Source organism: Lynx canadensis, chromosome B4 (assembly GCF_007474595.2).
Source record: "Lynx canadensis isolate LIC74 chromosome B4, mLynCan4.pri.v2, whole genome shotgun sequence".
NCBI lineage: Eukaryota > Metazoa > Chordata > Mammalia > Carnivora > Felidae > Lynx > Lynx canadensis.
In genome coordinates, this window is record NC_044309.1 from 14,671,251 (window position 1) to 14,691,878 (window position 20,628).

The window sequence follows — 20,628 nt, forward strand, 5'->3', positions numbered from 1 at the left end:
TTACAGCTTTATATACCTGTGCTTTGTCAGCCCTCATCATAGTTGTAACTGTTATAATTCTATTAAGTGTGATTCTTTGATTAATGCCCCCTCCCCCCATTAGAATGTACACCTCTGGAAGAACAGGAGCACATCTATTTTTGCTCACCACTGTTTGCAGCACCTGGTGCGATGCTGTGCACATACTATATGCCCAGTAAATATCTGACCAATGAGTACACACACGAATGATGACTGCTGCAACTCTTAATACCTCTGGTGTGTCACCTCAAGAATTATACTGCTTTTCAAAGGCATTTTCAAATGCTAAATTACAGATTGCTTTGAAGATTGTGACCTTAAAACACACTTTTTTACTTAATCATAATCAGCACAAAGAAGCCAGCATGTGAAATACACATCCATACAATCCTACGAGTTTTACGGAAAAAGACACCAACATTTACATTAAGCTGCTGTTATAGGCCATAGAACATAAAGTGAATGACCCCCCCAAAACAAACCCAAACTCAAAAGTAAATAACAAACCCCTAAATTACTTTTTGAGTAACAAAAACAAAGCCAAAATTACCTGTTCAAATATAGAAATACCTAAGAAAGAATGATCAAATCATAGATCTTATAAAAAACAGAATTTACAGTATTGTCTATATGGCAAATACTATATAGAAATATTTATTTCTATATAAATATTACTGCATTTAAAATTTTATTTTATTTTTTAAATTTTTTGTAACGTTTATTTTTGGGAGACAGAGAAACAGACCACGAGAGCGGGAGGGGCAGAGAGAGAGGGAGACATGGAATCCGAAGCAGGCGCCAGGCTCTGAGCCTGACAGCTGTCAGTGGGGCTTGAACCCATGAACCGTGAGATCGTGACCTGAGCTGAAGTTGCTGCTTAACCAACTGAGCCACCCAGGTGCCCCTAAAAAATGTTTTTAAACTGGATCTAATAAGTGTAATCAAGTATTAGTGGCCTCATTTCCTACTTCTGCAATCTTCCAGCTTTTATTTCAAAGGAAAAAATTCTTTACTTGCAACTCTTTTTAAAAAAAAAAAACATGTTCAAGCAACCTAAGTTCAGTTGTTTTAAAATACACTGAAAAGCAGGGGCGCCTGGGTGGCTCAGTCGGTTAGGCGTCCTACTTCTGGCTTAGGCCATAATCTCCTTAGGTTCCGTGGGTTTGAGCCCCAGGTCAGGCTCTGTACTGACAGCTCAGAGCCTGGAGCCTGCTTTTATTCTGTATGTCCCTCTCTCTGCTCTTCCCCTGCTTGAGCTCTCTTTCTCTCAGAAATGAATAAATGTTAAAAAAATTTTTTCTTAAACACAGTGAAAAGGAATTACCCATACTTTTAAGAAGCTTCAGAATGAGTCATGAAAAAGTATTTTTAGAAGATATAAATATCACTGGAACAAGTGTGGAAAATTCATGCAAAGGCTTTATTCACTGAACTAATGAATCCCCTGCACCATGTGCCAGACTATATATCAGATACAAAGGTAGGTATCAAAAGAATTAGTATAAAATTCAAGACTTCTAAAGGAGAAGTGAGGTGCTTGATATGGGTGATTTTTAAGACCTATTATAGCTGAAGAACCTAAAATCTCACTATAAAATTCTCTCCAATCACTTCATGCGGGTGTGCATTCTCCTATCAGGAGTATGAGTAGCTCCCGGGGATGCAAATAAATGAAGACAGATTCAAACACCTTGTCTGACTCAGGAGGTGTACACGGAGCTTGTTTTGCCAGGCCTACAACTGATGTGGCAGGGCTTTCTGTTTCTCTCTATCCTCAAGTCTCTAACTCAACATTTTGTGGCACGTGGCTGAGGCCTACGAGTAAGATGACTGAGAAAGCCCCTGCCCACAAGGGCTCACTGCTGACCACGGAAGACACAGAAACAGGCTTGGGAAGCAAGAACTGTGCACTGCCTGATACGAGCAATTGCACAATGGACCAAACGCTATGGGATAATAGAAAATACCAAGCAGATGGGTAAGAAGTGTATGTTTCATAGAAATGTAGGTATCATTCACTTTCAGGACTCTTCTCAACAGACCTAACATTTAAATGCTTAAATACAAAATGCCTGCATATTTATGTAGCTCGGTTGACATTATTCCTTCTATTTTACCTCCTGTAAAATCTCTTCTGTTGACAACAAAAATCACTTCTTGAATATCAAACATAAAATTTAAGATTTAAAATATTTTCATCTCATTATCTTTTATATCTGAAACTTTTATGGTTTCATAGGATTTATTACTTTTCCTATGCTAAAAAACAGAGCTGGAGATAAAAATAATAATTGGCTTGAAAATACATTTTTGCAAGTAAATTGGAACTGATTTTCTATTCTGGAAATTCAGAACACTTTACACAAAAATTAGTCAAATGGTGAAATCCTCCCTCTGGAATTAAAAGTTGTTCAGTTTCTGTCATTTACACTGTGCTTGTAACTTCTTCTCTACTTTAGGAGGGAAATAAACAGAAAAAGCTCTCAGACTCAATGTAACCTGTCAGTACTTTTAGTACTGTAGTTCTATAAAAGCCTGTACTTTTAGTTGTATTTCATAGCTTTTTCTGTTTAAGAAAAGTTAAGTATGGATCTTGCTCTAAATCCATTATCTAGATTTTGGCAGCACTTTAAAAGTAATACTGTAATAAGGGGCGGCTGGGCGGCTCAGTTGGTTGAGCGTCCAACTTCGGCTCAAGTCATGATCTTGCAGTTCATGAGTTCAAGCCCCGCACAGGGCTCTGTGCTGATAGCTCAGAGCCTGGAGCCTGCTTTGGATTCTGTGTCTCCCTCTCTCTCTGCACTACCCCTCCCCGCCTCGTTTGTGCTCTCTCTCTCAAAAGTAAAAAAACTTTAAAAAAAAGTAATACAGTAATAAATGAGGAAACAGAATCCACAAAACTAAGTTTTTGGTACAATTTATACAATTCGTCTTCTTTCAGACACAAATAAAATTACACTAATAAGTACAACCTAAAAAAGTATATGGGGGTAATCAGGAAAGTCCACTAGAAATAAGAAACCTCGAAATACACAATTATGTATTTTCTCCCTTTCCAACATCAGCAACTGCATCTAGGCACCCCCATGTTTAAGGAATACAGAATAATGAAAATGGCAGTGATGATGGCAACCGCCAATATTTCCTGGGCACCTAACTTGCTCTAGGTGCTGCTAAATATCTTATATTTAAGCCTGATGACAATTCTAAGAGTTAGGTATTATCAGAAATCACTATTTTAAAGACATGGGAAAAAGAGGCTGAACGACGTTCAGAAGTGGCAAGGCTGGGATTCAAATGAAGTCTGTTTGACTCCAAAGCTCTTAACCACTCCACTGTGGACATAGAAATACTATAGTTAAAGGCTGAGATTTAGAAACAGGTTTAAGAATTTTAAAATAAACATATTCAAATACATTTAATCTATTTCAAAATTGTAACCCCGTATACATTAAAATTATAGGAAATATTACATCTTAAAAGAGAATTTCTATACCACTGAACTATTCATGTATTTAATAATGTTTTCCTAGATGTTGTAACTAAAATTATTTTATATTACGTAAATTAGATTCTTATCCTCTTTACAAAAGAGCAACCTAAAACTTTTAAATTCAGTTATTTTCACCATAACAGAGTGATTTCTGAAAAATATCAAAAGCCAAAGCTCTCAAGTCACAAAAGGTAAAGAAATTATAATTAAATCATGACAGACTTTACTGAAATAATTGCAAAACTAGAGCAGTGTAACAATATTTTCTTCAGTATCATTTTTTTAGATTTTGGAATAATCCCCCTGTTAGTGGGAATACACTGAAGTTTGCACAAAGATCCAAACTAAATATGGACTTATATTACTTGTTTGCCTGATGTCATACTTAAAAAAAAAAAAAAAAATCCTGCTATAAGCATACCTTGGCAAAAAATACGGTGAGGTGAGTTTCACTGCCAACAATCCAAATAGGGAATTTTGGAGATTTCAAGTAAGAACCAACCTAGAACAAATGTAGCAAAATAAACAAACAAATGAAAATCTGACAGTGCCTGTTTAATATTTGCCTATGAATATTTGAAGCAAATGGAAAAATGTGCTGTGCCAGAATGCCTTACCCATAAAGGTCAAATGCTGAGTGTAAAAAAATCAATGTTATAAATACTGTCAGGGCTAAGTTTATATTGCATCTTTACCATCAAGATAACAGTAATACACTTTTAATACAGGTTAAAAAAATAGTTTAGCACTAAGAATCATTCTCAGGTTTTACTAAAGTTGCTAGACAGAATGACCACTTTAAGAATATCAGCTTGATTGTCAAACCCTACAACTATAAACTTGATAATTACTTTATCAGGGGAACAAATGTAAATTAATATATATATTTATGAATAAATAAAGGGGAAAAACCTTAAGAACATCCTGTCTTCAAAGAACATAGGGCAATATAATAATCCCTCTAAAGCAAAATATATACTCCAAAATATTTAAGAATATGAAAGAACCCTGTCACTCTTTATGGTTGGAAGTTCACTCCTGTCACTCTGCATGGTTGGAAGTTCAAAGTTTTAAAATATGAAGTCTCCTTAAGATGTACAAAAAGTTATATAGCCTATCTTCTAGGTTATATATTTAATCTATAAAAACCATAGTATCTGAAATTTGAGAGTATCATTTCTGTGGGTGATGGAGAAAGTTTAAAATTCAACAAAAAACAGACTTGGGAAATCGCATCATGTTCACGTCGATCAATTCTATACCCCTATAAGGACAGAGACTACAACTTAAAAACAACCTTACCATTCAAACTTGCTGAATTTTCTTTTCTCACACAGACTCCCCGGAATGGGGGACATTCCGAGCAGCTACTTGCAGCAGTCGGGGCAATTCTTCCCTCATCAGTCAACAGGGTGCCCTGCTTTCAACCACCACTACGGTCCTTTGGCATTTATGTTCATCATGGGGAAGTAGGGGAGAGGGACTCTTTTGTATTCACGGATAGAAACACCGGTATGTCTGTCCTATGATGGGCAGGGTGGGCTGGATGTGCTGATGGCAATGGTGAACCAGGAGAGCAGGAAGGGTGATGATTTGGGGGTAAAAGAGAATAAGGGCAAAGGACAAAGACAAAGGAGAAGCTCTAATCACAGGTTCAGAGCAAAAGGATTTTAGAGGTGCTCAGTGCAAGTCCTTCGATTTTACATCAAGAAACAGGAAGTATCCAGGATCCGTGCCTCGTCTGAATTCAAACAGTTAACAGAGCTGGAATTAAAACTCAGGATTTCTGACTCCTAATATGGTACCTTTCCCTTACATCACGCTACCTCTTGGGGTGAAAAGTATAGACATTATTTAATATCTATTTTAGAAAATGAGTATGTGTGTGTATTTAAATAAGGTAGAAGTAAAAAAGTGAGGATTATACACAGTAGAATCAAAAGGTAAACAAATGAACTCATTAAGTGTTTCATAATAATATAAATAAATAAAGAGTGCATAAATAGTGCAGCCACTTTGGAAAAAGAGTCTGACAGTTCCTCAACAAGCATATAATTACTGTACGACAAGCAATTTCATTCCTGGGTACACATCCAAGAGAGACAAAAACACGTTCACAAAAAACTTATACGGAATGTTCTTAGCAGAGTTATTCATAGTAGCACAAAAGCAGGAACAACCCAAACGCCCACCAGCTGATGAACAGATAAACACAATTGATATATAAATACAACAGAATATTTGGTCATAAAAAGGAACAAAGTGCTAGTAGGTAAAACAAGAATCAACACTGAAAACATTGTGCGCCAAGTCAAAGAAGCCAGACACTAAAGGCCACCTATTGTAGGATTCCATTGAGATGAAATGTCCAGAACAGGCAAAACCACAGAGAAATAGAGCTGCCAGGGGCTGGGGAGGATTGGGGAAGCGACCGCTAGCGGGGTTAGAAGATCTTGTCAGAAGAAGAAAAACATTCTGAAATTCAGTAAATGGTGACGGGTGCACGACCTTCTGAACTGCACACTTTAAAATGGTGAGTTTTATGGTATTTGAGTTTATCTATTTAAAAAAAGGGGGGGGGGGCACAGACCAAAGCAGAGTCACCCTCTGCACTGTGTGCATATGTACCGACACGGTTTCATCTGTGTTAATGAACACATATGATCAAAATGACATGAAAATGTTAATTTCTAAAGAGCAATTTGCTATGATGGTAAAGCACAGGGAAATGTTCAGATGCACAAAACTGATACAAACACAATGATTTCCTTAATGCCATTTCTCTAAATGTTTGGTAAAAAGTAAATGTATACAGGTTTTCAGAAGGCCATTTACAGTTATGTACACCACAGTGTAATTTAGTTCTTCAAAAAACTTTGTCACACCATCCCGACCACTTCCCTTACAGGTCTCCCACACTCCAGGCCACTACGTACGGCCCTAAGTGCCCTGGAGCCAGCTGTCAGACAAGCAGAGACAGCCCTCAGCCTCAGAGCTGACTGAAACTATCCAACCTCTAGGGAGCCTATGAAACCTAGCCAACTCCATCCCAACGCCCATACACAGGCTGCCCTCTGTAGTAGCACCTTGCTGTTGCCCTGTCCCCAGGTGTCATCCCGTCTGTGGCGCTGTCTGGGAGCCCTCTCTTGTTTGGAGGTGTAAGTAACAGAGAGTTCTGCCTTTCATCTATCTGAGTACCATTGTGTTGTGTCCTGCCATTATAATAATCTTTAGGGGTGCCTGGTCGGCTCATATGGGTAGGTGTCTGACTCTTGATTTTAGCTCAGATCACGATCTCGGGGTTGTGGGACTGAGCCCCATGTTGGGCTCTGAACTGAGCACGGAGTCTGCTTAAGATTCATTCTCTCCGGGGCGCCTGGGTGGCGCAGTCGGTTAAGCGTCCGACTTCAGCCAGGTCACGATCTTGCGGTCCGTGAGTTCGAGCCCCGCGTCAGGCTCTGGGCTGATGGCTCAGAGCCTGGAGCCTGTTTCCGATTCTGTGTCTCTTTCTCTCTCTGCCCCTCCCCCATTCATGCTCTGTCTCTCTCTGTCCCAAAAAATAAATAAATGTTGAAAAAAAAAATTTTAAAAAAAAGATTCATTCTCTCCCTCTCTCTCTACCCCCACCCGGCTCGCATGCCATTTTCCCCTACCTCTTGCTCTCTCTTGAAAACAAACAAAAAACAAACAAAAAAGGTACTGCTAGAACACTAGAGCAATATGCATTAGGAGAACGCATAGCCACTACTGGTTTTCCACTAAGATCATAGGAGGAAAATAGGCATTGCTCTACCTGCTCTTCCTGACAGCTAAAGAAAAGCAAAAAGCATGATTTAGAAAAGCTTACAATTCTGAAATTGGTAATTCACTCATTCAACAAATGTTTACTGACCACCAAGTATGTACCCAGAAATACAACATCACTGGCTTCAAAGGGTCTATAGTGCACTGGAGATGACCAGAGAAAAGCAAATTCAAGATCAAAAAAATAAATAAGTTAACAGACAAGAACATTATAGAGAGATTATTCCTATGCTATTATGAAAAAGGGTCACTGAGGCAATGGCCGAAGAAAGGGTCTTGGAGGCACCATTTTAAGTAGGACCTGCAGGGGACAGGGAGCCATCCACTCAAGATCTGGAGAATTCCTGGCAGAAATGATGGCAAGCACGAAGTCCTATTAGGCAGGAAAGGGCTTGGGTGTGTTCAGAAACTGGCAGGAAACCAGGAGGACGAGTGCACAGCAACAGAGAGGGCAGTGCGCCTCCAGAGGGCCAGACAGGATCTGGTTCAGGGCATGGAGAGGGCAGTACGCCTCCACGGGGACAGACGGAATCTGGATCAGGGCGTTACAGGCCACACGGTGACAATTTCACAGTATATCATCTCCACACCCTATCCTCCTGCAAAACCCACACACATGCTTTAAAAAAAAAAAAGGCTTTACTGAAGTGTCTTTGACGTGTGAAAATGGTACACATTAAAAGCGTGCAACTTGGTATTTTTATATATGCATACGCTGTGAAAAGATCACCACCATCAAGCTAATTAACATATTCATCACCTCCATACAGTTACCATTTTTGTGTGTGTACCCATGTGCACACTTGCCAGCACGCACGCACTTTTTAGGATCTATGAATGTTTGTGTGTGTTTCCTGGGAGAACGGGATGCAGCTTGATGCTCTGGTTGCCAGGCTACTTCAGAATAGCTTTAGCTTGTAAGTTCAAGTCACCGAAAATAATAAAACAGTTGCTACTGTGTAACAATATGATGTCTACTAAGAGATCCCGGCAGGATGGAACCTAATTCATTATCATACCATACCACTCCTTTCCAAGTGTTGTCATGAAAGAGGAACACTTCTGCTTAAAAGGAAGTAAGAAGGCAAGACACTGTCATTTACCTAAATCACTATCACCAGAGCTACTGCTATGGAACCACAATTCTAAAATGGAAAAGAAAATGAGATCCACTTCTCCCTTTCCAAAATCAGGACACCTCATTAAGTGCAAATCATTAATGATTTGAACCCCACTTAAAACTATCCAATAGTTATTTCAGAACATCCAATAGTTATTTTAGAGTATGCAGAAAAGCCATGAAATATTTATCAATAAATGAGAAGTTCATGGCAGTTCCTAACCTTAGCCCATGTGCTAAAGAATTTAATGCTATGAAATGCTTGGAATTTTGTTTTTAAGTGTGAAATCATTTTTCAGATGGAATAGACAAAACTTAAAACTTCAGGCATCTAGCAAATTCTTTTTCTTTGCCTCATAAGTATTGCCAGTTGTTTCAGCAAAGCGTACTATTATGAGGAAGCAACAACACATCCTTTTCCCTTGGTTTACCAAAAAATAAATGTATACGCAATAATAGATTTATTTTTATAAATTGTTTTTTTTTTTTTTACTGGGTTTTGCCCTCTGTCCTTGAAAACAGGAAACTCGGCATCATCAGCCAGCTTAACTCTACCCTTCACACGCCTGTTAGTTTAGGAAAGGAGATCAGGAAAGAAGTGGAGAGTATGTACTAGCAAGTTAAATGTCATCTAGGAGAAAATACCATCCACGACATTGGACATGTGAATAAAAAGCATTGAAAACACCTTCAGAATCAACTTACCTTACAGTATCTTAAAGCTTCCATTAATGTTAAGAATCCTACTGCTGCTTGTTCATGTATACCAAGAAGTTCTACAAAAAAGAAGTTAGCACTGCATTAGCATATATAAATCTGAAAAGTACCTATATGTAAATATAGATGTACCCTATATACATATTTTACATCAAAACTTTTATTCCCCAAACTATACTTTAAAACCTAGCACGTATTTACTGTTAAGAGTTCCATCAAATCATTGTATTACTAATTATTATCAAATGCCATTAGATCATGTTTGTGTGGGTGATGTGATACTTCAGATGTACATTAAATGTCTTTATGAACTTTATTTTCAATGTTAATGTTTAAAATGAGGACATTTTTCTCTCTGAAAGCCAAGGAGTTACGGACAAAAAGAAAAAAGAGGTACTCAATAATATCCATTGTTTTGACTTAGAAAAACAAATGAATATGCTAATCTTAATCCATAAAATTTATCATTATCAGTGAACCTACTTGTAGAATACTTAAAACATGGGAATTTGATTCCATTCCTGACTCCTATAAATAAACACAGTGTGCTTAAGACTCCAGAAATAAAGAAAAATAGAACAAGTTATCTGCCTTACAAAGGCTAAATTTATCAAGAGAGATAGAAGAAAAAACTTGTGTCTTCACTGTTTACACACACACATACACAATGCATCTTAAAAGTGATAAAAGAACATCTGTTTATTGTATTACGGAAGGTGTACAGAACTGACAACATGTGAGTTGAACCTCAAAGCATATGTAGGAATTTTTTCCAGGCCAAGAAGATGATACGAAGAAAATTCAAGGCAGAGGAAACAAGAAAGAATTATCAACAATAAAGAAAATCAATGTATTTAAGGGGTGAAGAATATGCCAAACCTTCCTTCAAGGTTTCTAGCCTGGGGAACCTGACAAATGGTGACTAACTGATAGAGTTAAGAAAAAGTAGGTACTGAAAGTGGTATCAAGAGAGAACATGAGTTTGGTTTTAGACAAGCTGGAAGGGAGGAAACCTCAGGACTTCTAGCTACAGATGGATACACAACTAAGGCTCCGGAACACAAGGAAGAGGGGTCAGGGGAGGATACAGAGCTTTGGGCATCATCAGCATAGAGATGAGAGGTGATGTCATGGATGTGGTTAAGAAAGAACTGACAAAGCTCAGAAAATGAAGACAAGTGATTATTTCACAACAAAGATGTAACTGTGGTGATGATCTTATCTCTTACAGACTATAGCTTTCAGTTAGGGTATATTAAGTGGAACTATAATAGTATTTGGATCCATAAATGTTTCTACAAAGCATTTTTTCTGGTTCAAAATTATGTCCACTGTAAATACTACACACACACACACACACACACACACACACACACACACACAGCTTTGCTTCCTTTTCACCATCTGGTCATGTTTTATCCACTTTTCTGTTAAGATATAGTGTTTTCCTTATTAATTAATGTAATAATATCAATTCTTAGTCATACCATGTATCCTTAAGTACAACATTCAGACAATGTAAGCCAAGAACTGGTTGTTGAAACTTTTGGATTTGGAAATTCAAAATTAAGAGAATATACATATAATTATATTTTTCACTAGTTTCTTACAGGTACCAGGAGTGTATAGCAATAGTTCCCAAATTGTCATTTATGATTCCTAGGGATCCACAAGACCCTTTAGAGACTACATGATTTTCATAAAAGGACATTAATTGCCTGTTTGTTGTTTTTTTTTTTTTGCTCTTAAACTTTCATGAGTATAAAGTGAAGTTTTCCAGAGGCCAAATGACATGTCATACTAGATCTATAAACAGATATGAGAATGTCTACTAATAACCTCAACATTGAAGGAACTTGCAAACTTTAAAACAATGTCACTCTTCTTACTGATTTTCTTATTTTGGAAAACAGTTATTTATATTGAGAAGTAAAGGATGTATTATTGTCATTTTAAAATGAATTAATACATCTTTTAAATTTCTAAGTCTTAATTTCTAAGAAAAATATTGATCATTATTTGGTTATAACCCATACAAGAAAAAGCTCTTTGGGATCTTCAATCATTTTTAAAAGTATAAAGAGCATGAAAACAAAAAACACCTGAATCACTGAGTTATAACATTCAAAGGAAAAAAAGGGAGTGGGGGTGAGTGACCCAAATAAGCAGAAATGGTACTCTACGGTCTTACAAATTTTCCCTTCCTCTTCCTTCTTAGATTTATTTTCAAGTTCAAAGAATATGTATGTTGAGAAACATTTTCACACTTTAATTTCTAAAAATCAGATATCACCACCTAGTGTTATGATTAGATATTGCATCATCGATTTCCTTGTGATTTTAAACAAATGTCTCAAAGAATATATTTGTAACTTAATGCTACTAGCTATGGCGAACCAGCTGTTCGTAATTGTTGGGGAATGAATTATTCAGATTAGGTCAGTAATCACATGTATAGGCATGCAGTTTGGATGATAACATTTAAAAACTACTCCTATTTCCTTAGACTAAATATTTAAATTTTTTATCTGTAGTAGCTAATGTGCATCCTTAAGAATATTTATTAGCGTACAAAGTTGTAAGTATAGTGAGGATATACTCACCTCACATATTACAACTTATAGAATTTACTTACATAAGACTTGTCTCAGTAAGTCTCAAAGAAGTCAATTTACATTCGCAGAAAATCCTAATAATTGTGTCATTATATTTGAGAATTTTCTAACTTTGTTTTCTTAGCTTCGTATTTCAGATTAATCATGATCAGAGTCCTTATCAACCCCATCTGCTTCAGTCAGTGAGACCATACACACACACACACAGTTTTATATTCCTTGGTTTGCCATTCTACCCTTTTCTCTTCCACTTCAAGTGTCACTTCTCACCACCATCAGCCCATCTACAAAAGTCCTGTTTGGGCCTTTTAAATTTGATGCTGACTTGGAAACCAGATGACTGCACTGCACTTGTTTAAGAAACATACCAAACGATGCTGCATAGTGCAGGAATACAAAGCTACCAGCGGGAATACAGAGATGAAGACAAGACCTGCTTTGCAAACCATGTAAAGATAAGGGATTAATAACCAAAATATACAGGGAACTCCTACAACTCAGTTGGAAAAATCCAAATCACCCCATTAAAAATTGGGCAGAGAACATGAATAGACATTTCTCCAAAGAATACATAAAAATGGCCAACGTGAAAAGATGCTCAACATCACTAATCATCAGAGAGATGCAAATCAAAACTACAAAGAGTTACCTCACACCTGTCAGCATGGCCATTATCAAAAACAAGCAAATCAAAAGCTGTTGGTGAGGATATATAGAAATTGGAACCCTTGTACACTTCTGGTGGCAATGTAAAATGGTATAGCAGCTACGGAAAAGAGTGTGGAGGTTCCTCAAAAAATTAAAAGTACAACTACCATGTGATAGAGCAATTCTACTTCTGGGTGTTCAATCCAAAAGAAATGAAAACCTTTTGAGATAATCTTTCGAAAATCTCGAAGAGCTATCTGTGCTCCCTCACTCACTGCAGCACTATTCACAACAACCAACATGTTGAAACAACTTCAAAGTCCAGCAACTCATGAATGGAGCAACATACTGTGTACATACATGGAATGGAGTATGACTCAGGCTTAAAAAAGAAGGAAGTCCTATCATATGTGGCAACAGGAACGACCCTTGAGGACACTATGCTCGGTGAAATACACAAGTCACAGAAGGAGAAATGCTGCACGATTCCACTTAGATGGCTATCTAAAATCATCAGATTCAAGCATAAGAGACTCTTAAAAACTGAGAACAAACTGAGGGTTGATGGGAGGTGGGAGGGAGGGGAGGGTGGGTGATGGGTATTGAGGAGGGCACCTTTTGAGATGAGCACTGGGTGTTGTATGGAGACCAATTTGACAATAAACTTCATATATTGAAAAAAAATTAAAAATAAAAAAATAAAATCATCAGATTCATAGAGGCAGGGTGGAATGACGGTTGCTAGGAGCTGGGAGGAGGAGGGAATGGGGAGTTGCTACCCACCAGATAAAGTTGCAGCCATGTAAGATGAGAAGGTTCTAGATATCTGCTGTGCAACTTCACACTTACAGTTAAAACGGTTTCTTAAGTTAAAAATTCATTATGAAGGTAGATCTCATGCTGAATGTTCTTACTACAATTAAAAAAAATCCTCTCCCCCTCCCTCAAAACAGTAGGTGACAGAGTAGAATGTGTTAAGTGCCATGAAAACGAAATGCTCAGAGGTCAGGACAGATCACTCTGGACTGTGAGACTCAGGAAGCTCCCCCTGGAGGGACAAGAGCACTTGAGGTAGGCAGTGAAGGACTAGACAGAGACATGTGGAAGGGACATAAGTCTTTGGCAAAAGGCATAGTATGAACAGAGAAATAAAAAACAAGTAGCATAATTTTGTTCAAGCACAGGTTCATGACAGTTGAAAAATAAGCTTGGATCAAGTTATGCAGAGTGCTTAAGAAAAAAGTTTGCAGTGAGAAAAATTAAAAATGATTTATTTCCAAGGATGTTAGAACAGCTAAACTAAAAGGTGATAAAATACTGAGAAAGACTTGGCTATCTACTGAGACATAAATTGCACACATATACACAATTTGAGCTATGAACTTTGTGAAATCTATTTTTGAAAGTGAAGAGCTTTTCAAACCCAGTTACTGTTTGTTTTATTCCTAAGAAGTCAGGTTGCTACAAGGTTCACAAGTAGCTCGGGTTGCCAAATTTAGCAAAAAAACCCCCAAAAACCAAAAAACCCAAAAAAACAAGAAACAAGATGCTCAGTTAAAATTTAAATTTCATATAAAAAAAACCAATTTCTTTGGTAAAACTGTATTCCAAATACTGAATGTCACATACTTACACTAAAAACGGTTTACTCTTTGTCTGAAATTCCAGTTTAACTGGGAGTCCTGTATTTTACCTGGCAACTTAGCTCCAACTAATTACATGTATTTTTACAAGTAAAAAAATTTAGAGAAAATAAGCACTTGTGCTCTTTTCTTACACAAATTCTGATAAACCAAACACTTCAAATTTGTATATCACCTAGCCACTTAATTACAATTCTTATTACTTAAAAAATACTAAAATTTCAAAATGATCTTAATCTTCAGGTTCTCTTAGTGATTATGTATCATGAGTTCATCAACTTTCAGTGAACTATTTAATTATAGCCTGGATAGACTGGGATATTGATTTCTATTAAAAAAAAACAAACAAGCAAGCAAGCTCTGTGTTTCTGATTTATAAGAGCTGACTCCACCTCAATTCCATAAAATGAAGAAAACATTAAAATAATTATCAAATGAACATAATAAATGTACAATACATTCAATAACAGTACACAAATACAGCAGAAGGCCTTTAAGACAGAAAAGAGACCACCAGAAAACTGATACACAGGCAAACCAAGTCAAAGAGAAGCTCGGCTCAAAATACAAGCAGTAGTGCAAGCTAAAGAAAGATGGCAGGTAAAGAGGGGCCAGACCACAAAAGGATTTGAGAGCCTTCATTAAGGAGTTTAAGTGCACGGGCAAGCTGGTCACTGAGTGGTTGTGAGAAACTATCATGATCTGATTTAGCTTGTAAAATGCTACACCAGCCACTGGGAAGGACTAAGGGGGCGGGCAAAAGTGATATTAGGTGACTAGTTCTACTGTGTTCTATTGCAGAAGCAAAAGATAGTTTTAATGGTTGAGGTAGAATAAAGTACTTGGATTTGGGAAGTGTGATCAACAATAGTGTACACTGTCATTTAAAGATACAAAAATAACAATCTAAATGGGAAGATTACTATCGTAAAGATGTCACTTCTTCAAAATAATCTACAAATTTAATATAACCTGAATCGAATTCTAACAAATTTCTTAAAAACTGAAACTTACAAAGCTGAAAAAAAGTTCAGTTGGACTGGATAATATAAAAATGGCTATAATCATTTGAAAAAGTTTAACAGCAGGAAACATTTGCTGACAAATGTCAAAAACATTATAAAACTACGCAATAATGTAGTTTTGGCAAGAGAACTCACAAACCGATTAGTGGAATAGAGGAGTACGAAAAAAGTCTCATACACATGGAAAAATCTGTTCTTTGATCAAGTGGGTATTTCACATCTGTGGAGAAATGACAAGTTAGCAAGCACAGTAAGCAATTCTTTGGGAAAAAGAAAACAGATCCCTCTCTCACACCACTCATAAATAAATAATCCAAATAGTCAAAAGAGCTAAACATTATTAAAAAAAAAAAAGCCTACAAAAGCAGTTGAAGAAAATACTAGGAAATAATAGTTTAATCTTGGGATGGGAGAAATACAAAACTGATTCAAGAAAAAAATTAAAAAACAAAACAGAAGCCATAACAGAAAAGATGAAATGATTTATCTTCCTAAGAATGAAAACCTTAGGTATGATAAAAGATACCACTAACAAAGTTGAAAGACAGAAAAGGCTGAGAGAAAATATTTACAACACATTTTTAACACACAAAGAATTTATAGAGCTCCTAGAAATTGTGAATAAAAGAAAATAAGTCCTTCCCCACAAAATTCCAAAAGCTAGAAAGAGGCAATTCCCAGAAGAGGAAATGCTAAAAGCTAACAAACACACAAAAAGACAATAAAGCACAGGCTCAGGAGGAATGAGAGAAATGTGAATTAAAAGAGGCTACCAACTATCAGTAAGATGACATAATATTAAAGATGGATGGTTCTGAGAGGTGGCCAGGATGCAGAAAAACAGGAACTCCCCTACAATATTAGAAGCAAAGTGGACACATTAGCAGTTAGTAAAGCAGACTGTACAAGGTAATTTGGCATTATCTATCAGTTTAACAGGTGTTCTTCTAAGATTAAGTATATGAGTTATCATATTACCTAGGATTTTACTCCTAGGTATATAACAAAGAAAAAAGAAAAACGTATAGCCACACAAAAACTTGCACATAAATGCTCCTAACCACATTATTCAGGACAGCCAAGTGGAAACAAGCTGGGTGTCCATCAATCGATAAATGAATACATAAAATATGGCCTATCCACACAATGGAATATTATTCACCAATAAAAAGGAATGAATAGCTGGTATATGGCTAAAACATGGATGAAACTTGAAAACATGCCAAGTGAAAGAAGCCAGTCACAGATGATCAGATACTGTAGGATTCTATTTTTAATTTTTTAAATGTTTATTTATTTTTTGAAAGAGAGACAGAGCATGAGAGGGGTAGGGGCCGAGAGAGAGGGAGACACGGAATCCAAAGCAGACTCCAGGCTCCGAGCTGTCAGCACAGAGGTCGATGTGGGGCTCGAACTCATGAACTGCGAGATCATGACCTGAGCCGAAGTCGGACATTTAACAGAATGAGCCACCCAGGAGCCCCTATAGGTTATTCTATTTATAAGAAATCCCCCGTTTCAGCAAATTTGTGGACAGAAAATAAATTAAAGGAGGCCTGGAGCTGAGTGGCGAAGGGATTATGGGGACTGACTGCAAAAGATAAAAGGGTTCTTTTTGGGCTGATAAAAATGTTCTAAAATTGATGTGGTGATGGCTGAATAACTCTAAGAACATATTAAAAACCATGGAACTGGACAAACAGTATCACATGGGGTGCCTGGATGGCTCAGTTGGTTAAGCATCGAACGCTTGATTTTGGCTCAAGTCATGATCTCTTGGTTCCTGAGATGGAGCCCTGCATTGGGCTCTGCAGACAGAGAGAAACCTGCTTGGAATTCTCAATCTCTCTCTGCCCCTCCCCTGCTCACGTTCATGCATGCTCTTTCAAAATAAATAAACATTAAAAAAAAAAAAATAGTACCACAGATATGTGAATTCTATCTTGATAAAGCTATTGCTAACAAAAATTAAGATGCCTAATTTTTAGCACACATTCTACTTTTAGAAATCCTATAGGAACAGGATTGTACAGAAAGATTTATATACAAAACTGTTCACTGCAGTATTTCTTTAGAACAGCCACAAATGACAACAATATACATGTTCACCATAAACTAAAGCAAAAGACAAACTGGCAAAAATGTTTATTATATGTTATATAATATAGGACAGATCAAGCATTGATATCCTCAATAAATAAAGGCAAAAAAACTGCCCTATTTATCTTTCAGTGAGCCTTCCTGGCCTTTCCTGGATAATACAGAATACTCAGTTTCTCATCAACTGCTGGATTGATGATTACTGTGGGGAAAAAAGCCTATCAGCTTTACTGGTTGGACCCACTCTAAATCCCTCTATGTAAACTCATCCCTAATCTTACTGCTGACTCCACACTTAAAAATTTCTCCCATCATCCATTTTTTGTATTCCTTCTTAAAGCAGTGGATTCAAACCCTTTCTCTCCTTTATATACCTCTAACTTTACCCCTGTCCCCTCATTCTCAGCAGACTTCAAAATCTCAAAAATTCTCCCAATTTAAATCTTTAACACCTCAAATGCCGCCTTCTTTTCTTAGCACATTCTTTCTTTCTGCTTTAGAAGAACTGTGTATCGTTCCAATGTTACTGTTGTCCCTGACCCCATTTACTTTGATTAAAGGTGGTTCCCTTTCCTGGGCCAATGAACAACTTAAGTGACTTCCATTCCTTAAAACAAAACCTAAATGCACCATCTCTCCACATGGGAATCAATTCCTCTCTTTTCCTCTTTCGCCAGCAAAACTACCTTGCTTATGCTGCTAAAATATGTACTCCCTATGATCTGGTTTCTAGCTCGATAGCTCTTTAAGTTTTTTTTTCAATGTTTACTTATTTTTTGAGAGCGAGAGACAGAGAGAGAATGAGAGGGGGAGGGGCAGAGAGAGAAGGGGACAGAGGATCCGAAGCAGGCTCTGCACTGACAGCAAAGCGCCCGATGCGGGGCTCAAATCTACAAACCATGAGATCGTGACCTGAGCCGAAGGCATACGCAGTTAAGACTGAGCCACCCAGGCACCCCCTCAATTGCTCTTTTAAAGCAAAGACCTCGCTAATTGCTCAATTCATAGCCTGGTCTTTGTCCTCATTCTCCTTGAATGAGAAATATAGCATGTGGCTCATTCACTAACTCTGTATCACGGACAAGAATCTTTGGATTAAGGGCACCAGGGTGGCTCAGTCAGTTAAGCGTCCGACTTGGGCTCAGGTCATGATCTCATAGTTCTCACATTGGGATCTGTGCTGACAGCTCAGAGCATGGAGCCTGCTTCAGATTCTGTGTCTCCCTCTCTCTCTCTCCCTGCCCTTCCCCCACTCACGTTCTGTCTCTGTCAAAACAAAATAAATAAATGTTAAAAGCATTTATTAAAAAAAGAAAATCTTTGGATTCAATTCTCAAAATCTGTTTCTTTCAATAAATGAGGCAAATAATTACCTCTCAGGGTATGAATGTAACAAGATGAACTCCTACCACATCATCTTACTTATTATCGCACTGAAGATTCTGTTAAACGTAGTTTAAGAGGTGGTTTATCGTAATGATTATGTATGCTGGTTACATGGAATCAGACTACTGTCATTCAAATCTCAGCTCTGCTAGTGTGAAACGAAGCAAGATTCTTAACCTCTCTATGCCATAGTTTCCTGTACTCTATGATCTTCATAGAACACTTATAAGAATGAAGTCATTAAGTACTAAGCACGGTTAAATAAACGTTCCCCACTGCTGCTTCATAAGCATTTAATTATCGATAGCTATACCTGCTCTTCAAAGAAAGTCAAATACTTGAGGCCAGAGATTTTTTCTGACACCAAAATACACCAAGTGACTTTCAAGTCAATTGGCCATGATGTTCCTTCATGTGTTCATTTCTTCAAGAAGCTTTATTTGAAAACCTACCGGTCCTTTGTACATTACCCTCGCACATCTAATCAGTTGGATGCTGTGGGTTCTACGTTCCTATAGTCTCTGTCACGGAGGCGCAGGGTTACAGCAGAAGGTGATATGGTGGAATGAGCACAGGCTGTGGATGTGGTCAGAAGCACTTGATGCCTCTGCTGTTTGACATCGGGCAAATTACTAAATTATCTAAGGTTCAATTTTTGTATCTTTCCATCAAAGTTAAGAAAACACATATCTAAAACGTACCGCTTAGCACAAAGCACACAAATACCAGTTGCTCTTTTTTTCTTCCTTCCAAATGCCTTCAATGACTCTTTTCCTAATGCTTGCCAACTAAAAGGTCAACTTCTTAGTATCAAGAACCCTGAGGTCTTCTTCAGCCCCACGTTTATGATCATTCCTCATACTGGTCTCTCTCACAGGTGCCGTGCTCTCCTCCAGTGGTCCTCAAATGTGGCTGCACATCAGAATGATTCTGGGGTAATTTTAAAAGTTCCATGTCCCATCTCTACCATGAAGAATCTCTAATTTATTTATTTACTCTTGGCGGGGGCCTGGGCACTGGCTTATTTTTAAGTTCCTCAAGTGGTAATGTGTAGTCAGGATTAAGAACCCGGGGTCTCCTCAGTGTTGTCTGCCTCCCAGGCCCCAAACACAACCTGCTATTTTCCTCAAAATGCCCTCTCACTCATTCCAGCTGCCACCATGAAAATGTTACCTCCTACTTAAAGTCTCCCTGTTTAACATGGTAGGAACGTAAACACGGTAGGAAAAGTTCTCTCCCTCCTCTGAAGCTGTGCCACAGTTTCTTTCAACATGCTTCATTTCACACCGCATTATAGTCATTTACATGCACGTTCTTGTTTCCCCAAACTAGGTGTGTGTGCTTTTGAGGGAAGGCTGAGTTCTCCTCGTGGCCCAGTTAAGGCATTTTAGAAATTTGATCTTAATTGTCACAACATCTCTTTGAGGAGGGCATTAAACCTCCATATTTTATAACCAAGGAAACAGAAGCTAGAAGTAAAGTAGCTTGCCTAAGGATTTTAAAACTAGTGACTTACAATTTTTCTTCATATATTACCTATATTGCAACTTTCTTGCAGGTTGTCACATCAGAAAAACATCCAATAAATGCTGAATAATGTATAGATTTTTAAGTTTGGTCACTGAAAACAGATCAAGTCAGTACTGCTAACAATTAAGGGAAAATGAAAAAAAATATGACCTATTTTCCTTTCCAAGATAATTACTTCAAAGTCATTGCTTAGTTTTGATACTTAAACTATACTGAAAAAAATTCAGAGCAAAACAATAGTTTGGGAAACTACTATTTCAAGAAACAGAAAACAATGAATTTGTACACATCAAGAACCAAAAGTTGTGTAAGTGACTAATATTCTATAAAGAAAGTAATGAATTTACGGCAAAAAAAAAAGCCTATGGGAGGGTAGGTGAGGAAAGGCCTAGGGAGACAGAAAGCAAAGTCTGGCTCTGGGAGTAGGAGGGGCGCAGGAGAATTTGCAGAAGGAGAGAGGAGGACCAAGATAACCAGTATCAAGATCCAGAGGAACACACCCAAGTCCAGGTGACAGAGTTATGCG

At 37.5% G+C, this 20,628-nt stretch overlaps 1 protein-coding gene across 6 annotated transcripts in view; it reads right to left on the reverse strand.

The window, feature by feature from the left end:
• Positions 1-20,628, reverse strand: part of MINDY3 (MINDY lysine 48 deubiquitinase 3) — a 98,732-nt gene that overhangs the window by 50,363 nt on the left and 27,741 nt on the right. For 5 of the 6 annotated variants that reach the window (XR_003970528.1, XR_003970529.1, XM_030323514.1 and 2 more), the window contains 2 exons: positions 9,144-9,214; positions 3,936-4,016 (listed from right to left, as the gene is read on the reverse strand). Coding sequence is in view for 4 of the 6 variants with exons in the window: in XM_030323514.1 (XP_030179374.1) it covers positions 3,936-4,016; positions 9,144-9,214 (152 nt within the window). In the remaining 2 variants the exon portion in view is untranslated. The remainder of the gene's footprint in view (positions 1-3,935; positions 4,017-9,143; positions 9,215-20,628) is intronic. The other variant, XM_030323516.1, reaches the window with a different exon arrangement.